We start from the raw sequence: 23,195 nt of genomic DNA, 5'->3' as shown, positions 1-23,195 counted from the left end.
AAAACCCGTTGCCTTCGAATTGATTCCGACTCATAGGAACCCTATAGGACAGAGTAGAACTGGCCCCACAGGGTTGTTGTTTTTTCTTTTTTTTTTTTGCCCTGGAGGTTCCCATAGGGTTTTTAAGGAGCGGCTAGTGAATTTGAACTTCGGACCTTTTGGTTAGCAGCCAAGCTCTTAACCACTGTGCCACCAGGGCCCTATTTGTTGTATATAGGAGCAAAATTATGATGTGGAAATGTATCAAATCATTAAATATGATGAAATGCCAGGCAGTAACGTGAGAATATAAAATATGTGGACAATGTCTAAATGGTGAAGAAAAATGGAATGAAGAAAGGAAAAAATGCACAAAATCAGCTGTGAGCAACGGGCTGAATTACCTTGGGCAAGTCACTTTCTTTGCCAGACTTCCCTTCATTTATTCTTTCATATAAATGAGTTTGCTGCAAATAATGCTTGAAAACCCTTCCACTTCTAAAAATATATGTTCCAACAAATAAATTTTCTTTTGATTTATATAAATCAATGGGTAACTGAAACTTTCATGAACCTATGAAACTGAATAACCTTTAAAGCATATGGAGAGTTATTTTTAAAAGGCAAGGCTTCAATCAGACAGAATCTAATTTTTGCATTTGCAATTTGCACACTTAGCAACTGTCATTTGGTAAAATGCCACCAGGGAACGTCAGCCGCCACACACTGAGCACAACATGCTGAGGCATGAGCCATGCAGTGCCTCTGGGATTACCGGAGCCAGGGCCCGATAGGCTCCCCGTGGGCACCCGCTGGAGCTGTGGAAATCCCACCTCTGAGGAGACCCCAGCACTCGTTGAGTTCTCTGTGGCTGCTCCTTCTGTCGGTGCACCTGCCTGCTGAGGTTGCACAGTTTACCTACGAAGCCTGATCTACAGGCACATTGTCCTGTCAGGTCACATTGCGGTGACACAGAGCCAACGGGATCGCAGTCACATAACACACAGAATCGCTTTTCTGGGTCCCACCACATGTTGGCCTTTCAAAGCCAACAGGAAAACAAAATGAAAAAAAAAAAAAAAAAATGAGAGCATAAGGTATTATTCAAGAGACAGGAACTGATATTTTCAAATTTGCCTACAGAAAGGCTAGTTTAACATCTAAGAAATTGTTGCTTCTGCTTAACAATCCTTATCACCAATAACACTTATTTAAATGAAAGGGCAAGTGCAAATCCATCACCTCTATGAAGGGCAACATAGTTTAATTAAATATTTCATTTTAGCAAAATGATGTATCTAAAAAAATACTTCCGTTGGTTTCTTTACAAAAACTTTTATTAAGTAGAATACTCTTTGAAACTAATTTTTAAAGGATAGAAGTAGAAGAACATGCTTGCTAAAAGCAAAAGGAGAAACATTGTATTCTACCAAACATATAAAAGCAAAGGAAAGAGTGCTTATTCTCTGTAGAATGGCATTTTTGCTGTAATTTCAGAAACATCTGACTTACAGCAAATATTATACAAATTCATTCTCAGGGAAATATAGGATGAAGGTCAAACGATAACATGTGGCAAATTTTGTTCTAATTTGAAAAAATTTTCGCCGACGACAGTAATTTCACATGTAAAGTTAGATAATTTTTTACTCTTCTTTCAATACACTAAGGCATATAAAACATGCCACTGACAGCCATTAAAATATTTCAAGGAGGAAACACTTCCGGGTCAGCGCCTCCTCCATCCATACCTTGCACTCATTGCACTTCCATCCCTGCACATTGGGTCTGCATTCACACTGCCCTGTCCGAGCGTGGCAAACCTCGGAGAAGGAGCCGTTGACGTTACAGCGACAGGCTGCAAAGAGGGCAGTGATCTGTGGTCAGGAAAAACTTCCTAATCATCTTAGAAGGCTTGTTAAATAATAGCATTCTCCAAATACAACATTCACAGCTACGTTTTCTGCTTTGCTAAATGCTGTGTTACGTGTTATATCATTTGATCCTTAACAACAACTCTACAAGCCATAGTTATAATTCACTGAAAGTTTTAGCACCATGTCTGGCACGTCATATGCTATGGAAATATTAATATCATCATGATTCCAGTTTTGAGAATGAGGACAGTGTAGCTCAAATCAGCCATAATTTATACAAAGCTACATGAATAGTAGGTGATATAGCTGAGTCTAGAAAACCAGTCCCCTGCCCTTTCTATCACTCCTCAAGCTGTTACACTTCTTCATAGATAGAATGGAGTAAAATATTAAATATTATAATTACATTGAAATTATAATTTTGAGAAATTATCCAAATTAATAGAACCCATAGCATAATATTAATATCACCATTATTCAAGCAACATATTAATTAATTTCTTCACCTGAATGATTATTTACTATGTACCAGTTTTTAAGTTCAAAAAAATGAGCTTGAGGCCAAATAACTATATATACCTTTAAAATTAGAAAAGTATATAAGTTAAACAATATATATTTTCTAGTGTAATAGGTAAATAGCATTATAATTTGAGGGGGGAAGAACTCTTATTTTAAAAAAATTATATACAATCTCCAAAGATAGAAACTATATGCAGTTTAAGAAATCTTTTTGTCATTTTTCTGTGGTGAAGTTGTCTAATGTTATTCTGAAATACAACAAATCAGCCTAAAACTTAAGTGCCCTGTTCACAAAAAAAAAAAAATAATAATTTTTTTTTTTTTTTAAAGAGAACAGTAATTAATGGCTTGCCCTGTACTCTACAAGTGTATTTTTAGTGGTACGTTGGAAACCCTGGTGGCGTAGTGGTGAAGTGTTACAGCTGCTAACCAAAGGGTCTGGAATTCGAATCCACCAGCCACTCCATGGAAACTCTATGGGGCACTTCTACTCTGTCCTATAGGGTCGCTATGAGTTGGAGTCAACTCAACAGCAATGGGCTTTTTTTTTTTTTTTTTTTTGGTTATACTTATATTAATACCAGAATAAAAATATAAGGGAGAGATGACATAGGGGTTTAGACTATTCATAGATGGCTTTGGTAATTTTTGTATAATGTCTGAATATTTTGATTTGGCCACAGCTTATAAATACACTATAAATAACTACTCCTTCAGCCTATCCTATTCTTCTGTTCATCTGGATCCAGGTTTCACTTTCTTTTTCTGTTTTTTGAAAAACTGATCGATTTTTCTTGCAGGAAATTTTGGCCTTTAGTGACTGCTAACTTGATGCCAATGCATTGGCCATTGAGAACTTGCCTTAGAGCACTCAGACGTTTTTCTCAGGTGACAGCCTAAGGGTAGTTAGTTTATAGCTGGGGTGTGAGAAAAGGCTAAAAAAAGATTTTTTTTTTTTAAATATACATTTGTATTTGGAAACTAGAATTTTTGCATGTACTTTATGGGAGCCCTAGTGACGCAATGGTTAAAAGCTTGGCTGCTAACCAACAGGTCGGCAGTTTGAATCCACCAGGCGCTCCTTGGAACCCTATGGGGCAGTTCTGCTCTGTCCTATAGGGTCACTACGAGTCAGAATTGACTTGACTGCAACAAGTTTTTTTGTTTTACTTTATGAAAGTTTCTTATGCATACTACACATACATTTTAGAATTCTTAAATAATTTAGAATTTAGAAGTCACTTTTTCTTAAAGTAGCAGATATAATATTAAATTTACCATAAATATGATGGCAATTAATGAATGCAATATTGGCAAAAAGTAATATAGAATAACCTTAGTGGCATTTTAAGTTTAAAAGTGTGGCACAAACAATATGCACAAATTTATACAGCAAACCATATTTCTTTGTGGTGGTATACTTTTAATGAACAAACCTAAAGGCAACTAAAATAATAGATTATTTTATGAATTTTCTTTTCTGAGAGCTTACCACCTATGCATAGAACAGCTATTATAAATATAGAAAAAATATATAATTAATAATAAATGTGTTTCTTATATTTCTAAATTTTATTTAAATGGTATAAAAATTGATATTGGTTTAAAAAATGTTTCACACATTCTTCCACATGTTCTTATGACTTTATGCCACAGATCACCAGTTCACCATAATAAAATGTGTGGAACTATCTCCTCAATTTTTATGGAGATGTTCATTGGAAAACTGAGAAAGAGGCCATGTTATGATTAACACGGCCCTAGAATTACTGAACTTTGATACTCATGATTATTACAAGTACTACTACCAATACAGCTACCATGGATGAGTATCCTCAGGTAATAAGAGGCTTACTGGGTACTTGTTATGTGCTAGGTCCTTAAATCCTCACAGAAAATTAATGATCTTTTTTGTAGATGAGAAAACTGAGTCTTAGTGAGGTTAAGTATCTTGCCTAGGGTCACTTCTGAATGAGCTATTTGAGTGAAAGAGTTTCTTAAGCTCCCTATGATTTTATGCAGGTGCTACGGTGTTCAAAAAGCACTTCTGAGCCTGTTGGAAACTTTGCTTTTAAAAATGTATTGATTTACAGGAATTAATAGACAGGAATTATTCCTGAGAGATCCCATGGCTGAACACAGACCTTGAGTGTTTTGTTTTTGATTCAACAAAGTCATTTTTAAATGACAAAAATAAATAAAACAAAACAAACAAAAAACCTGGCACTCAACTTCCTGTCCTCTTATTGAAATGTGGTATCCTACCAGATGTTTGGTGCTTACAGCAGAGACTATAAGAGAGACTACATTTTTAACAGTTTCCACAATTCTGCAGGTCCTGGGATAGAACTGGATGCTTTAGAGAGCCTCTTCTTACTTAATAACATTGGCAGAAATAAACTGTTGGGTGGTCTCATAAACTAATTTGACTAGAGATAACAACAGTAGATGGTCTGGTGGTGGTGGTACACGGCCAAAACCAAAACCAAACCCACTGCTGTCGAGTCGATTCCAACTCATTGTGTGCTAATGTGGACTTGCATTCCATTAGACTTTCCATGACAAGATCTCCTTTACATATTGTATTATCACTAGTATAAAGGATTTATCGATTCTATGGAACACTGAAAAATACAGCTAAGAGGGTGAAGATGAGGGGTGGAATCTACTAATACTGACGAAGCTGTATGGTAGCTAATTTTATAGAAAGAAAGCACAGAAGTAGTATTCTATGACTACTCCTAAGGTGAAGACTAATCACTCAACAATATATAAATGTCAGTATGTGAAATTATAGACAGGATGTTTACACCTGTTATGAAATACAAGAATGCGAAGCGCACATATGAAGGCATAACCCATTATCGCCCACTGACAGGTATGGGCAAATAAATTTATTTCAAAGAAAGGTTTGGAGTTGAGATAAACAGAAAAGTGAAAATGGGGCCTACCTAATTTCCAATTTTTCTTCTTGCTATGGTCATAAAATTCATTTTAAAATCTCCATTCCAATACGTATCCTTTGAAAAACACTTCAGCAAGGCAGTAATTTTCAGAGAATTTAGTCTATTAGCCATTGTCAAGAAATATTTTAGAATATGCAGACTCTGTATTTATGCTATGCATCTATCATATATGTATTACGCATAATTTCCTACTCTTCAGTCCCCACTCAAGAGCTCGTCACCTACTTTGAGGTAAAATTCATCAATTCTGTCAGGGGCATCAATAGTTCAGGACTTACGCTGACAGTTCTTTGCATCAACCGCGTCTCCAAAATATCCATCGGCACAGAGCTCGCAATAGCGGCCTGTTGTACCTGGTTTACATATCAGACAGGAGCCAGACAAGCTGTCACAGCTGCCAGGGATGGAGAAGTCAAGGTTGTCATTGCATTGGCATGGCTGACATGATCCTCCAGGTATAGATGGTTGACCAAAATAGCCTTCTGCACACCTAAGGTGAAAAATTAGGGGGAAGGTCACGAGATTCATCGTTGACAATGTTTACAGACTCTTCACATTACCCATCTCCCAAGATGCTAGGTTTTTCTTTTAAGGGTTCCTTTTCTCAAATGCAAGGTGATTAAAAAAAATTTTTTTCTTTTTTTTTTTCCCAAAAACTGCAGCGTAGATACAAGATGAAATCCTGCCAGCCCCTTTAGTAATTAGATTTCAGCCAGGAGAAAAAAAAAGAGAAATCTTGTCACTGGCACTCAAGATGAGACTGAAGCATAGTAAGAAATCTGCTGCTGACACTCGGGAGGAATCCAGGCCCATGTTGGAAAGCCTTTGTAGTACAACACATCATATGGATCCACTCCAATTGGGTGTTTTCTGTACAAATATGTAAAGTTCATGCTTTTTTGTTGTTGTTGCAGCAAGAGCTTGTTATAAGGGAACAGGCTCACAAGAAAATTCAGTAGTGAGACTTCTGAATTTATTAAATAGAAAATTATGACTCAAAAATATTCTCATTATTATCTGAGTCCTCACCAAAATAATATCTCTGCAGATTTTCACTGAAGAGTCTTTACTAGTGGGAAGCTGGAGAAAGTATGCCAGCATATTGAGGTAATATGCCATTGTTTAATTGTACCATTGTGCCCACAACCCCATATTAGCAAACTCTTGGTCTTTTCTTTTTCTTAATGACCAAATACTATTTTGCATAATATTGAAACGTAAGAAGTTCATTCATTTTTAAGGCATGGCAGAGGAGATTTAAAAAATTATAGTGTCAAATTTTCCTTGAGTCAATGTTACGCTTTAAAATGACACTCAAAGTGACCAATGTATAGATGTGCCCGTATAAAAATGCAACCTTATAGGCAGCACCTATTTATATTCTGGTCAGTCTTCTCTTTCAGTTGCATTTGTTCATGCTTCATATTAAGCCATACTTGCCAACAGAGAAATAAAACAGGGTATCTAAAGTCTTATAGTCAGCCTAGCTCTGTCATCTCTACCATCTTATCAGAATACAAAGTCTTTTGCAGGAGGGGTCAAAACTGAAGGGAAACAAAAACAACATGGGGGGATATAATTCCCTCAAGTAGTAAACTATTTTTATTTTCATGTAGTCACAGATATGGAAGTCACTGGTTTGAGACATGCTGTCTACCATTTAAAATAGAAATGGTTTAAATTCGGTACATTATTTTGGAGAAACTTCTATAACATCACAATTATATGTCAAAGCCACAAATTTTGGACAGATAAAGTGATTATTCTAACTTTTCTGGAAAATTTATAGGTGCCATAATAACCTCATAGGCTTAAGCTTTTATCATAATTTTTTCAATGAGGAGATTTTAATTATATTCACAAAACATGTTACAAAATTGTGAAGACATTTCTATAATATTACTTGGAAGCATAATGTCACTCACAAATAGAATTGCTTGTTAATTCTCTATCATAAAATATGAACTAACATTTTAATGCATCAAGTTCCCCCACAATACTTTCAGAAGCAGTGTTCAATAGATAATAAGAATATCCTTTTGAATTTTCACCCAATCCTTCTTGCCTTATTTGATACTCAGGACTTATGATCACGTACATGTATATCCACATCTCATTTTGTTTACCACTAGGAGCTGAGATTTTGCTCCACTGGAATGAAGACATAAAATGATCATTATTATAGCCAACGAAAACCCATTATTTTCAGCTCACTTTCTTCAAAATGACTTATCGCCCTCAGGAGAGATGGCATTATGTAACAAGCTCTGGGAGTTTTTCTTAACATAAATACTAATTAATACAGGCCAAAATTCTCATACATTACAGGAAAAAAAAAGTTTGAGGAGAAACTGAAGAGGCATGTGTCTTTTATTTTTGTTGTAGGACATATGAAAACTTGTGAATATACACGATAGATAATTCATATGCCACTTTACTGAAAGTACCATTCTCTACCGTACATTCAGGTTTTATTCCTGGTGTATGTGTGTGCATGCATTTATACCATAAAATAATATTCTTAGAAACTTATGAAAACATTTCATTTGAAATTTTAAAAAATGAGTATATATCAGAGTCCTTTCGACCTTTCTACTGCCTCAGATTTTTCACTCTACCAAAAACCAATTGCAATTTGAAATTTCAAGCCATCTCATTTTCATGTGGAAGGCAGAATAAAGACAGTTTAAATAGATAGTTAAATGAATTCCTTGCTAGAGATAAACATTTTGACAAAGCAAAATCAAAGTTCTTTTCCACAATTCTTAACTTTTTTCAAATCAAGTTGTCATATTTTATAAAGTGACACCTTAAATGTAAATGGGACTCCAGATAACACACGTAATTATATTACATGTTGGTTGCTACTGATAATTTAGGAACAATATTAGAAGAAGAGAGCAAAAGAAAATGACAGGGTAGGGGAACAGCGGGAAGAAAAGGAAGCAACAACATTGATGGGATTTTTATCTCATTTGATCAATTGTCTTTTCATCAACTTTTGGCTAAAATCTGTAGCTACGTTCTAAAACCTGTGTTCTACACGGACACACAAGAGGGACGCCAGCCGTGTCAAGACAGAGACAGAAATTGGAGTGATGCAGCTTCAAGTGAAGGAACGCCAAGGATTGCCAGCAACCACCGGAGGCTAGGAAAAGGCAAGGAAAGGCTCTTTCCTAGAACTGTCAGAGGGAGCATGGTTCTGCCGACAGCGTGTTTCCATTTTCCCTTTGAACTTTCATTCTCCAGAATTAGAGAGAATAAAGTTTTGCTGGTTTAAACCAGTCAGTTTCTGGTAATTTGTTAGCCAACCTAGCAAACCAATGCAGGAGAAGTGAGGAGAGTATAGCTATAGGATCTCAGTGTGGAATGAATGAAGCAAAATGATTCCTGTATCCCTAAGCCTGCTATGAAGGTAGTGGAGAGAGTTGATAGGTCTGAAGGGAGAGGTTATTAGTAGGACAGAAGAAAGAAATATGTAAGCAGAAACATGCTTGGATAAATGGCTCAGGACTAGTTGACCCAACCATTTGTCCTCTCAATACACACACACGCACATGCACACACACTTTGGTATTAGGTAAGTTTGGTAGAGCTTTGATTCCAGCCAGGGTAGTAGGAGAAAAGGAAAAAAAAAAAAAACTTAAATTTGACTGAGATTATGATTCTAAGGTCTAGCCACCGCTTACCTGCCCTATAGTCTGATATACGTGCTACCTAAGAGAAACAGGGAATTTAAATTTACGGTCATATAAGTTTAGGAAAGGCTAAGTTAACACATTGCACGTATTGTATTACTGGACATGTTAGAACTATTAACATGACAATAAGGACTTCTCAAACTTCTCAAGGAATTCTCACAGAATTCATTGTTCTAGGAACATTTACAGTTTGGAAAGCCTTGCCTTGGATTATTTATTTATTTGTTTTATATTTTCCTGCTTTATATACAGGAATGATTTATTTTACAACTAGTCAGCTGCAACATTTACCTGCCTTAGTTTCTAAAATGCTGAATCTGTGAGAGACACATAAACTGGTTCCACAAATGACTTAGAATAGTTTTGACGACAAGATTTTTCAATGTAACCCAGTGTCTTTTCCTTACCCTGAACATTCTCCCTTTCTTCTACTTCAACATACAAATCCAAAAAATGTTTCTCCTAATATTTTGGATCCATCTTATGGACTTTTTGGGTCATATAAACATAGAGAAATGATGAATCCTAAATATTCCTGGAAAGCTCTAATCCAAATACTGGCTAGCAAAATATAGCATCGTCTTCTCTATATTAATAAAAAAAATATTAATAGTTTAAGGTAATTTGTTATTGAAAAATTTGACTTGGAGATACGATGTGCCATTTGCTAAACTGCAGATGCATGTTTCCATCTTCTTCTTAAATAGATTAATAAGGATTTTAGACAGTAAATTGTGCTTCCTTTGTGATTTTTATTATTCAGATTAAGATTCTCTCCAGAATTCACGTGACCATTCTCACCCACTTTAAATAAAGATGTGAGCTACTTGAGGGCAAGGATGATATGATGCTTCTGCTTATATCCGACATCCAGCTCCATGACTAGCACGTGGTAGTTGCTAAACAGATGTTTGTTTAATAAAATGTAGGATACTGAACTGTAGATGGTTCACAAACTATTGTCTAACATGTACAGAAAATACAGGGCATGAAGCAAAACGATATAAATGCATCAGAGACTATGCTCACCTAGATAAGCAGATTTAATGGCCTTGTATGACAGAGCAGTTGTCATTTTCTACTTGCTTAAAAAAAAAAAGGGTTGCCTGTAGTGAGCTGGGGGATGAGGCATTTGATGTAAATCTGTCTTGGCAATTATACGTTCTCCCATTATAGTAAGTAGTAAAATACACCTTCTCCATTCTTTCTCTCTCTCTCTCTTTAACACAGTTAAAGACCTCCCATTTCTCCATGTGTTTCACTGCAAATAAATCCTACTTATTCCAGTTCTGTTCTTCCATACTAATTTACAGAGGCTGTCATACTCACAAATAGTACTTGTTGCTGTTAGAAACTGTCATTGGCACTTGGTTCGAAGACAACTGGCTGCTAGCTAAATTCTCTCTGGGGGATTGGCTCCTGCTTCATTAATTTTATGCACCCTGGGTGAAACGGGGTGAGGTCTGCCAAGAACACAGAGTGGATAGGCATAAATAGACTCCTGCAGGGTTAGCCTTGGTGATGATGGGCGAAAGCAGGTCACTTCCTCCGCTCCCACAGCAGTGGCAGCAAAGGCAACTATTTTCAGTGGTAAAGCAAAGCTTGTCATGTTTGGCAAAGATATCAAGGGGAAGTTAGCAGCATTTTCATACTGACACTTAATATAGAGAAGAACCATTTCTTCAAAAACATTTCAGGAGGAAAAATAAGCACACAAATTACATAAACTAATATCCACGGTTCCACTGCAAAGCAATCTAGTAAAATCTACAGGGATATATTGGCTGAGAAGTAATTAGAAGAGAATATAAATCATGATAATAAATTACATTTTGTTTCTATTTTCAAATATATTCAAGGTAAATTATGGACCACTTGCTGAACTATGAACTATACATTTAAGCCACATTTTAAGGACAAAAAGCTAATTATGAAAAATAAATGGTGCCAACATAGACAGTAAGATAAATCTTAAAGCCCCTGACTTTCCACTTGAGCAATACTTTCTAAAAAGATTGTAGGTTAATGCTTAACCTTTAAAATTAAAACATTAATCAAATATTCTTTAGGTGAATGGAGATTTATAGAGCAATTTCTACAGAATAAATAAACTACAAAAATATAATGGATTTGTTTGACAAGTATGATGAGAAACTTTATTTCACCTCACTAGTGTGGCAGCTTTTCTGGGGTAGTGCAGAGGATGATAATGCTTTTATAAGTCCCAAGGTAGAAATCATTTTGAAAGACAGTGGAGTGCATGCTTACCTTTCACAGCGTGGGCCTGTGTACCCGACAGGGCATTCATCACAGATCAATCCAAGACTCCGGTCTAAATGGCACGTCGGGCTAAAGCTATGTTGATGTTGTTGGGTGACAACAGGGACAAGGAAGAAGCACGTACACAAAGTCATTAGCAGCATATTTTCATTTCTCTTTCACCAGCACTGCTGTGACAAAAGTGTACAGGCTGGTCATTCTCGTCTCACAGAGAGACATTAGAATCTGGCCAATAGAGGATGAAATGACACTGCTATTTCTGCAGACGTAAAGATAGCCCAGTGGAGAGCTATATTCCTGTGACATGTTATTAACTGACTTTTGACTGTTCTGGGTCGTTGATCATCAGTAACAAGTGGAAACGTACAGTTGCTTTTTAGGGATTCCCCAGGTCTGGCCAGACATAGCCTTACATACTTTCTGTGTAGTAGCCAAATCCCTCTGAGCTCAAAGCAGCCCAGAGCAATTTGTTAGAGATTCTGGAACACTCAGTACATGGTACTGGTGGTGACAGCGGAGGTGGGGCATCCCGACTTGCAGTAAGTACAACTACCATGGCTGGGTGTGTGCAGGCATGTGTGTACTCATAAGCATACCAGTTATGCTGATGAATCCTTGGAAAAGCTTCCAGAAGAGATCAAGTGTGCATACTCTGCCTAAACTTACAATAAACAAAATAAACCAAAACACCTTGCCATTTCATACCTCTGGAGTATTTTGGAACCCTGATGGTGGAATGGTTAAGTGCTTGGCTGCTAACCAAAAGGCTGACAATTTGAATCTACCAGCTGCTCCTTGGAAACCCTCTGAGGGCAGTTCTACTGTCTTATAAGATCCCTATGAGTCAGAATTGACTCAAAGGCAATGGGTTTGATTATTTGGCATGTGTCAAAATTGTCTGTCTCTTTGCACATATCTCCAGTTCGGGTTTGAGTTAAGAGAGTTAACGCCAAGTCAGAACCTGCGGAGTAATTATGCAGTAGCTTAAGACTTCAACAACATGTTCAATTCTGGTCATACTGCTTTGTCTTGTGAGAGACGCCTTTCCTGTCTGAACCTTACCATGAGACTGACACATTGTAATATGGTCATCTGCTGGCTCTCCAAAGAGCCATCGACAATTTGAATTCTGTGAGATCTGCTGCTCCACCATTTTAAAAGAAAATGCCCCCAATTACTCTTTCTCCCATTATGTTTTCCCTAAATAGATTTATTTTCTATTATATATGACAGGACAATTCAGTAGGGGCTTGCTTGATGGCTAAATGAATTAAGGAGGGAACAACAAATTAAGTACTTCTAGTCCTGATCTCATTCTGCTCCTGACACTAGGTGACTCTGAAATATTTTCTTAGCTTTTGTACAAGTCAGATCACGTGTGCTAATTTTGAATAATATTCCCCTGGCTTAGTAACTCATGCAAAGATTTAACGATTCTTACTTTTTGATAGTAGAAAGTGATTAGAACCAACTAGGTCCATTATTTTAAAAATCTCAACTCAGTGGAAAATCTAAATGAACTAGTGGGGCAAGGAGAAAAAGCATGGCTGGGGATATTTTGAACTTACAACTATTTTCCAGATAAAAGTTTCCATGTTTAGGGGCTTCTGGTGGCTGCCACTAGCAACAAAGCCAAGGCACACCTGGCCTTGGAACCCATGACCCAAAGGGACTCACTGTGGGGGATTTTCCTGGCAGCAGGGTGAATGCACTGAAGAGAATGTTGTTGTTTTTGTGTGCCACTGAGTTGATTCCAACTCATAGCAAGCTTGTAAAGCAGAGTAGAGCTGCCCCATAGGACTTTCAAGGCTGTAAGTCTTTATGTAAGCAGACTGCCACATCTTTCTCCTGCAGAGCTACTGGTGGGTTCAAACCTCCCATTTTTCAGTTAGCAGCTGAGTGCTTAACCACTGCATCCCCAGGGCTCCTTACTGAAGAGAATAAAAAAATAGGCACATGTAAAAATGAATAGAAACAGGATGTTTTCCCCCATCTTCATCCAGTTATTTGCTATTCTTTTCAGATGCAAAAAGAGAAGACTGAATTTAATATATCTATTTGACAAATATCGAAAGTACATGTATGTCTTCACAAAGTGGCATTCTAGAACTATCTCATCATCTATGGAGAAAGTGACTCCAACTGAAAACATTGGGTTTCCCATTGCTGTGGGACAACAGTAACTGAAAGAAAACCATGATAATTATTATTATTATTCTAAATCCTAAGTCAATTTACCATAAGTCACATCAAATGTGGTTGACAAGGCTCTTGACACTTTAACTCCATTTATAAAAATAGAAATCAAATTCTTAAATATACTCACGAGTCAATTAGAAATGGCAGAAATAAAGTAAAATGTGCTCACTGACAAAAATCAATACTTTTTTCAGGAAAAATTAAGGAATAAGAATGCATTAGATTTGACTAGCTCTTTACAATCTCAGAGTATTTTTACAAATAATTCCATCTCATTTTCACAATAATACTATGAGCTGTTTGGGGTGGGCACCATTTTCCTTGTCCAAAGTTATATACTAGCAAAGTTTTGAATGGGATACAGGATTTCTGATTTGTAATCTGATACACCCCCTACAACCAAAAATGTCTTTAAGTCCACTAGTAGGAATTAAGCAACTTGAAGCTTTTATTACTAAAAATACTTGATCTGATGCATCTAAATAAAACCTACTCATAAAATGTCTGTATTTGTGCTTCAACATTCTTTAATGACATAAAGATTCACTTCCTTATAGCTGCAACTGCAGTTATACCCTTGGCAGAAGATGGCATTCAACAACAGTAAAATTAGAATGGGAAATAAACATGCACATTGAGAAATGTCTACGAAATTTCAATTGGCAAATGTAATGACTTGTCTCTGAATTTGGCCAAAACATGAAGCTAGCTGTCCTATGACAGGAAGAGAGAACTTGAGATCACCATTGACTTCAAGTGATTCCAAGATCATGTCATTTAACTCTAATGGGTCAGCTCCGCACCATCAGAGAGAATGTTCTCCTTCCGGATTATCTACCCAATGCCACATAGGACACAAGAAATCCAAGAACAGCACGTATTTTCACAAACAGGGGAAAGAAAAAGAAGTTACTGCTGGAAAAAAAAAAATAGTAAGAATCTGCACATGGAAATAGTCCCTTTAAATGGTAGAAAATATATTTTAATATGTATACTGATCCATTTATATATGTGTGCATGTGTAATTATGTATGTATGAGAATATACGTATGCATATAAATATGTATATGAATATATATAGATAGGTATATGAATATATACACACAGATAAAATTAGTTTTGTTACAAAAATAATTTAATTCAACTTATCAGTAAATACGGGGCCCTGGTGGTGCAGTGGTTAAGAGCTTGGCTGCTAACCAAAAGGTTGGGAGTTCGAATCTACCAGCTTCTCGTTGGAAACCCTATGGGACAGTTCTACTCTGTCCTATGGGGTCGCTATGAGTCAGAATCGACTCAATGGCAACAGGTTTCTTATTAATAAATATATACATTAAGGTAAAACTGATTCAATAATGCTAAGAGAAAATAACACTAAAAAGAAAAAAAAAGATGAAGTCAAGGGTTTATTCAGAGTGCAAAACACATGTTGTAAAGTAAGTTCATTTGATAGCAGTGGGTCAGCATAGGGCCTTGGGCTTTCTTGCAGCCAATGTAAGAGGAAATAACAGGTAAATGATTCAGAGAACTCAAAAGCTAAAAGCAAATCAATTGTTCAATAGTAGTTCAATAATTACTGATAATAAGACCTGTGCATCCTCAAATTCAGTCTTAACATAAAGTGGTCCCATGTATGGCTATTCCAATACCCTTAAGATAAAATGAAACACATATTAAGTAATTGTGTGAAAGTATTTTATATTTCTTTAATTCTCATGTATTTGGGATACAAAATGCTGAATTACCTCTTGGTTTGATATGAAACAACCACTCCTCTAGTCACAGGCAAAAAATTTCCATCATTAAAAAAAAAAAAATCATTAGGGTTGGACAGATCAGGGTATTTGCATATATAATAGGGGGGCAGAATTTCTTTTAACTAACATTTACGTTGGGCACATGGGGTAGGGAAAGAGAAGCTAAAACAGGTGAGTTGCTGCTAAATGTCAGTGAGAAAGCTATACCCATTGCCATCAAGTCAATTATGACTCATAGTGACCCTACCGGATAGAGTAGAACTGCCCCATTGAGTTTCCAAGGAGCACCTGGTAGATTTGAACTGCCGACCTTTTGGTTAGCAGCTGTAACACCTAACCATTAAGGATAATAAGGATGCCCAAGAATAACTATTAAAGGGGTAGAGGACTGAAAAGAGAAGCATAAAAATGAAGTAAAAACTTTTACTTCATGATTTTGGCTTGGGACACATAAATTTCTGAACTTTCTCTGTGTTTCCTTCTTCAGTTCAATCTCTTCTCTACTTATTCATAGGACACTCATTAAGGAAAAACATTATTTCTTTAATTATCCTCGAATACTATGAAATCTGATTTAAATGTCTGCAAGTGGATTTTGTAATTAAACGGGTTTTTTCTGACTGTGTATATTTTTCTAAAATTAAACCTGAATTTCCCATTTGCAAAATGGGGATAATATGAAAAGCCTTTTCATACTTAAAAAGTATGAAGGCGAATACTCAGCATGCTGCAACAGTAAATTATAGCTACAATTTAGTAATATTTTAGAATTTTTACCAGGGTATGTGGATTTGGGAGTTTCTGAATGGTGCAAATGATTAAGTACTTGACCACTAGCTGAAAATTTGGCAGTTCGAGCCCACTCAGAAGTGCCTTGGGAGACAGGCTTGGTGATCTGCTTCCAAAAGGTCATAGCCTTGTAAACCTTATGGAGCAGCTCTACTCTGCACACATGGGATTGCAATGAGTCGATGTCAACTCACGGGCAACTATCAACACCATATGAATTTATTTAACGTTTAAGGCATTTACCCTGTTACCCGTCACTGTCTAGTCAATTCTGACGTGCAGCGACCCCGTAAGAGAGTAGAATTGCCCCATAGGGTTTCCAAGGAGCACCTGGTGGATTCGAGCTTCCGACCTTTTGGTTAGCAGCCGTAGCTCTTAACCACTACGCTGCCAGGGTTTAAGTCATTTAGTGAAAGTTAAATAACCCAGTTTACACTATCTCACCATGCTCTAGTCTCTGAGATCTGGGTTAGCATAACTTGCCAAACTCTAGACTCATTTTAACACTGAATATCTGCAGTTTGTCTACTAAGTTCTATTATTACTATTTATTTTTTGTTTGTTTTTTTTTTTTGGTTCTTTTCAATATCTCTGTAGTTGTATTTCTATAGTCCCAGTGGAAGAAGCACAGAGAGGTGAATCAGAATACATAGATTCTAATAATGGTTCTGCCTCAAGCAAGCCGTACGATCACAATTAAGGCATTTAATTTCTCTGGACTTCAGTTTTCCTCTTTGATATACGGGATCAATAAGATTCATTGTAATCACCCATGTGGACCTAAAACAATGGTAGGAAATTACTCTAAGATATCTAAAGTACTATGATTTTTAAAGACTATTGTTGTATTAAATGTTCCTTCATATTTATCTTTTGCCTTAGAATATTTATATTTCTCTAAGTATTAATATTAACAGTAATTCAATGTGACCCTTTGAGTGAGCCCCAAAGTCAGCTGTACAAGTGTTCTCTTTTTCCAAAAGTTAAGTTTTAGGATTCCTGTCCCATGTAAAGAAGTAGTATTTACAATGCTATTGACAGAATTTATTGAAGGTTTACTTGCTAACCAGTCTTACACCAAGAATATTTCTATTGTTATACAACTGATAAAATTGTAACATTTCAATAATACTATCTACCCAAGCACATCCTAAGTGTTCAAGGGCAGAAATTCATGTGTCGGCTTCATGCCCTATTTAAGCTGTAAGCTGTTTGAGGCCAAAAATTAACGAATCTAAAACATTTGAAACATTTACAATTGTATTTGCTTCTCCAGAGGTGAATTTCACTACCTAGTTACAATATATAGCTAAAATATATACATCAGCAAGATGAGAAAGCCAAGCAAACAGCCGACACTGTAAATGTTTGACAAAGTTGATATATATATATATAACTTAAATATTATATGCTTGTCTGTATTCATACATCATAATAATTATACCAATCTATCACTCTCTCTCTACACATTTGATTTATTTAGCAATATTATTTAAGAAATTTGCAGCCAAAATGCTTGTGATCTATAAGATTTATGACCAAGGATTAAATAGATAAATCACCAAGGCAAACTTATCACTAAGCCATACACTTCTAGATGAAGGTTGCAGCAACCTTTAGCTCTTTTTTCTGAATAACCTGTGAAAATTCTAATTCCACTTCTTGACTATATGTGAATATTCAAAGTTTCTAACTCAGTTTACAACAGAAATAATGTTTTTTAAGTTTCTTTTTTTAAATGGATGATAGTTTCTCTAGTTCTTTATGTGTCTCACTGTTCAATGATTTTTTTCAAAAAACATTTCAAGTTTTTAGATTAAAATGGATTTTTCCCATCATGACTGAGCATTTAAACTATGATAATTTTCTATGTTTTCATAAATTTAAAAGACTTTATACCTGTGAACACAAAACATCTAGGATTTATAAGTGCATTATCACTGTCCCCTCTCTCTACTTATGAAAATGCTACATTTAGATCTGGAAAGTAAAATAGGTCATAAACTATTACCAGTTTTACTGATAAGGATAATATTAAATAATGTAAGGAAAGCACCTTGGAAACTGAAGCATCTTTAAATACTCATTGTAATTGATATTGTTATTACTGAGTATCTTTCTTTTAAAAAAGCAAGATCAGCATAACTGCATCAAATTGGAGTATGTATATTTTAAGGTACATCAACACTGGACACTGGGACCACAATCTTTTTGGCACTGATAGATGATGTTTCAATGCTTGCTGACTTCCTTTTTTCTTTCAGTTAGAAGCCATTATCAAAGTGAAAGCACAGTAAACATAAACACAAGGATGAGTCAATGGGTCACGGATGCCTGTAATTACCCAAGCAAAGTTCTCTCCCTAATGGCTCCTCTATCTTTATAGTAATGTTAGTCACACTGGAAAGTGAATCCATAATGTCCACACATGCAATTAATTACCTAGTTCTAAAAATGTATTAGGCTAGAATTCACATGGTAAAATGTATGGTTACTCTACTGGGTGGGCAACTGTGCTAATGCATATGATGCAATGTAAATAAGAGTAGATGTAATCCTTCTACTTTCCTTGGTGAAATCAAGAGTCACACCTTTTGTGATGTGTTGATGGTTACTGAGACTTCCTTTCAGCTACAGTGAATGAGGTCATCCAGGGGTCAGTTAACCCTTCACATGTGCTGTGCACCTGAGCAAGTCTTGCTGTCAGGTTATGGCTAATATCGGTCTGACTATGCATTCATTATGAGGGAATTAATTTAATTTTTTTGTTTTTTATTCATTATTTTGTTGTGTTTCCCTCTTGGCTTTGTCCTCTTCTTTGATACTTTTGGTTGCCAAAAGATTTTCATTTGGTGCCCATCAAAGCTCCTGCCCTAGGCTCTGAAAATGGTCTGACCTCTAACTATACATTACACCCATTTCCCTCTTCTTCAAGGCCTTGTTAGGGACTTCACTTATCTGGTAGATCAGTTAACTGCTTTTAGTGTTGTCACCTAAAATGCTTTGTGTGTGTTTTTTTTTTCTTTTAGATGGCCTTTATAGACTGTAGATTGACTAGGCAAGTTACTTAATAACAATCAGTCCTTGTATTGGGCTCATCTTGTCTGATCACTGTTTTATATTATGTATCTTAATTTATATCATCCTCACAGTAACCTGATGGAAAGGTTCTACAATCACAAATACTAGTGAGAAAGCTAAGGAACAGATGGTTTAAGTAAATTGCTAAAGGTCATGCCGCTATATATAAATCAAGGCAATATAGCTCCAGAATTGACCCTATAATGCTATTTTTTCACTTGGAAAAATCAGTAAAATGGAAGTAATAACCTACTTTATTGGGTTGTTTTTAAAGGTAAAATTATATCAAATATACTTAGTCCTATGCTTATGCTATGAGTCGGAATTGACTCGACGGCACTGGGATGCCTATTTACAGGAGTATGCTTTTACTGAATATAAGTTCTTTCCCTTCCTCTCTGAACAATGACTGTTGTTGTTGTTAGGAGTCGTCAAGTTCGTTCCCATTTATAGTGACTCTATGTACAACATAACCAAATGCTGCCAGGTCCTGCACCATCCTCACAATCATTGTTATGCTTGAGTTCATTGTTTCAGCCACTGTGTCAAACCATCTCATTAAGGGTCTTCCTCTCTTTTGCTGACCCTCTACTTTATCAAGCATGATGTCCTTCTCCAGGGACTGATCCCTCCTAATAACATGTCCAAAGTATGTGAGACGTAGTCTGACTGTACTTCTTCCAAGACAGAATTGTTAGCTCTTCTTAGGATATTCAGTAGTAAAAAATCCATGGTATATTTAGTAGTCTTCACCAACACCATAATTCAAAGGTGTCAATTCTTCTTCTGTCTTCCTTATTCATGGTTCAGCTTTCACATGCATACGAGGCAATTGAAAACTCCATGGCTGGGGTCAGATGCACCTTAGTCCTTACAGTGACATCTTTACTTTTTAACACTTTAAAGAGGTCTTTTGCAGAAGACGTGCCCGATGCAATGCACCATTTGATTTCTTGACTGCTACTTCCATGGGCGTTGATTATGGATCCAGTAAAATGAAATCCTTAACAAGTTCAATATTTTCTCCATTTATCATGATGTTGCTTATCGGATTATTTGCTCAGTATACCGATTGAATAAGTATGGTGAAAGGACATAACCCTGACACACATCTTTCTTGATTTTAAACCATGAAGTATCCCCTTGTTCTGTTTGAATGATTGCCTCTTGGTCTGTGCACAGGTTCCTCATGAGTACAATTAAGTGTTCTGGAATTCCCATTCTTCACAGTGTTATATCCATAATTTGTTATGTTCCACACAGTCAAATGCCTTTGCATAATCAACAAAACACAGGTAAACATCTTCCTGGTATTCTCTGCTTTCAGCCAGGATCCATCTGACATCAGCAATGATATCCCTTGTTCTATGTCTTCTTCTGAATGCAGCTTGAATTTCTGGTAGTTTCCTGTAGTACCACTGCAACCACTTTTGAATGATCTTCAGCAAAATTTTACTTGTGTGTGATATTAATGATATTGCTTGATAATTTCCACATTCTATTGGATCACCTTTCTTTGGAATGCATACAAATATAGATCTCTTCCAGTCTGTTGGCAAGGTAGCTGTCTTCCAAATTTCTTGGCATAGATGAGTGCTGAGTGCACCAGTGCGGCATCTGTTTGCTGAAACATCTCAATTGGTATTCCATCAATTCCTGAAGCCTTGTTTTTCACCAGTGCCTTCAGTACAGCTTGGATCTCTTCCTTCAGTACCATCACTTCTTGATCACATGCTACCTCCTGAAATGGTTGGATGTTGGCCAATTCTTTTTGGTGCAGTGACTCTGTGTTTTCCTTCCGTTTTCTATTGATGCTTTTTGCCTCGTTTAATATTTTCCCCATAGAATCCCTCAGTATTGCAACTCGAGGCTTGATTTTTTTCTTCCATCCTTTCAGTTTAAGAAATGCCTGGCATGTTCTTCCCTTTTGGTTTTCTAACTCCAGGTCTTTGCACATTTCATTATAATACTTTGTCTTCTTGAGCCAACCTTTGAAATCTTATGTTCAGCTCTCATTCTTCATCATTCCTTCACTTTAGCTACTCTATGTTCAAAAGTAACTTCCAGAGTCTCTTCTGACATCCATTTTGGGCTTTTTTTTCTTTCCTGTCTTTTTAATGACCTTTTGCTTTCTTCTTGTATCAAGTCCTTGATGCCATTCCACAACGCGTTTGGTCTTTGGTCATTAGTGTTCAATGCATCAAGTCTATTCTTGAGATGGTCTATAAATTCAGGTGGAATATACTCAAGGTCATACTTTGGCTCTCAAGGACTTGTTCTGATTTTCTTCAACTTCAAACTGAACTTGCATATGGGCAATTGGTGCTGTGTTCCACTGTCGGCCCCTGGCCTTGTTCTGACTGATGATTCTGAGCTTTTCCATCATCACTTTTCACAGATGTAGTTGATTTGACTCACGTGTATGCCATCTGGTGAGGTCCACATGTATAGTCACCACTTATGTTGTTGAGAAAATGTATTTGCAATGAAAAAGTCATTGGCCATGCAAAATTTTATCATGGAATCCCCAGCATCGTTTCTATCACCAAGGCCATATTTTCTAACTACTGATCCTTCTTCTTTGTTTCCAACTTTTGCATTTCAATCGCCAGTAATTATCAATGCATTTTGATTACATGTTTAATCAATTTCAGACTGCAGAAGTTAGTAAAATCTTCAATTTCTTCATCTTTCTGTTTATTGGTTGGTGCATAAATTTGAATAATATTTGTATTAACTGATCTTCCTTGTAGGTGTAAGGATATTCTCCTATCACTGACAGCATTGTACTTCAGGATAGATCTTGCAATGTTCTTTTTGCAATGAATGCAACACCATTCCTCTTCAACTTGTCATTCTGGGCATAGTAGACTATGTGATTGCCTGATTCAAAATGGCCAATACCAGTCCATTTCAGCTCACTAATGACCAGGATATTGATGTTTATGCATTTTATTTTTGATGACTTCCAATTTTTCTAGATACATACTTAGTACAGTCCACATTCCGATTATTAATGGATATCTGCAGCTGTTTCTTCTCATTTTGAGTCATGCCACCTCAGCAAATGAAGGTCCCCAAAAGCCTGATTCCATCCCCGTCATTAAGTTTGATTCTACTTTGAGGAGGCATCTCTTCCCCAGTCATATTCTCAGTGACTTCCAACCTGATGGGCTCATCTTCCAGCACAATATCAGACAATGTTCCTCTGCTATTCATAAGGTTTTAACTGGCCATTTTTTCCCACTAGACTACCAGGTCTTTTTTCCTAGTGTGTCTTAGTCTGGAAGTTCAGCTAAAACTTGTCTACCACATGTCACCCTGCTGGTATTTGAAATACTGGTGGCAAAGCTTCTGATATCACAGCAAAATGCAAACCACCCCAGAAAGACCAATTGATAGTCAGATGGTGGGAAGGGAACAATGACTAAGGTGGAAAATTCTGAGTTGGTTTGGGGTTGGAGGAAAGCGAATTCATATGGGTTGAAGAGTAAAAACCACCGTTTCAACAAAAATTTTTAAATTTAATGAAAGAATAAATACCAAAATCTTTAGTTTGTAGTATTCATTCGAATGTACTAACAAAAGATCATTTTCACTAGCAGCATCTCAGGTAAGACCTGGAATATGATCTACTTGATCACTCGTTCACATTGAAAGACCACAGCTGACAGATTTTATTAAAAATTTCTGCTCTGCAAGTATTATGAAAGCATTTAGAAAATAAAATAAAATAAAATAAAAGCTCCTGTAAAAAACCCATTGCCGTCAAGCTGATTCCGACCATAGTGACCCTAAAGGACAGAGTAGAACTGCCCCATAGAGTTCCCAAGGAGCACCTGGTGGATTTGAACTGCTGACCTTTTGGTTAGTAGCCATAGCTCTTAACCACTATGCCACCAGGGTTTCCAGAAAATAGGTAGAAGTTGCCTAATATAATATGGATTTTATTATGAATTAACCTTAATTTTAATAGGGCTCTTTGGAGGAAAAAAAATCCCTTTTATTTAAAAGTATAGTTATTTAAAATTGTTTAGTAGTAAA

The 23,195-nt window shown here is 36.4% G+C and overlaps 1 protein-coding gene across 1 annotated transcript in view; it reads right to left on the bottom strand.

Annotated features, from left to right (window-relative positions):
* LAMA2 (laminin subunit alpha 2) overlaps window positions 1-23,195 on the bottom strand; it is a 559,790-nt gene that overhangs the window by 246,926 nt on the left and 289,669 nt on the right. The window contains exons 18-20 of the mRNA XM_064294826.1: window positions 11,314-11,400; window positions 5,623-5,834; window positions 1,731-1,837 (exon numbers count right to left, since the gene is read on the bottom strand). Of these exons, the coding sequence (XP_064150896.1) occupies window positions 1,731-1,837; window positions 5,623-5,834; window positions 11,314-11,400 (406 nt within the window). The remainder of the gene's footprint in view (window positions 1-1,730; window positions 1,838-5,622; window positions 5,835-11,313; window positions 11,401-23,195) is intronic.

Source organism: Loxodonta africana, chromosome 1 (genome assembly GCF_030014295.1).
Source record: "Loxodonta africana isolate mLoxAfr1 chromosome 1, mLoxAfr1.hap2, whole genome shotgun sequence".
Lineage (NCBI taxonomy): Eukaryota > Metazoa > Chordata > Mammalia > Proboscidea > Elephantidae > Loxodonta > Loxodonta africana.
The sequence above is the reverse complement of the archived record's forward strand: the minus strand, read 5'-3'. Positions and strand labels throughout refer to the sequence as shown.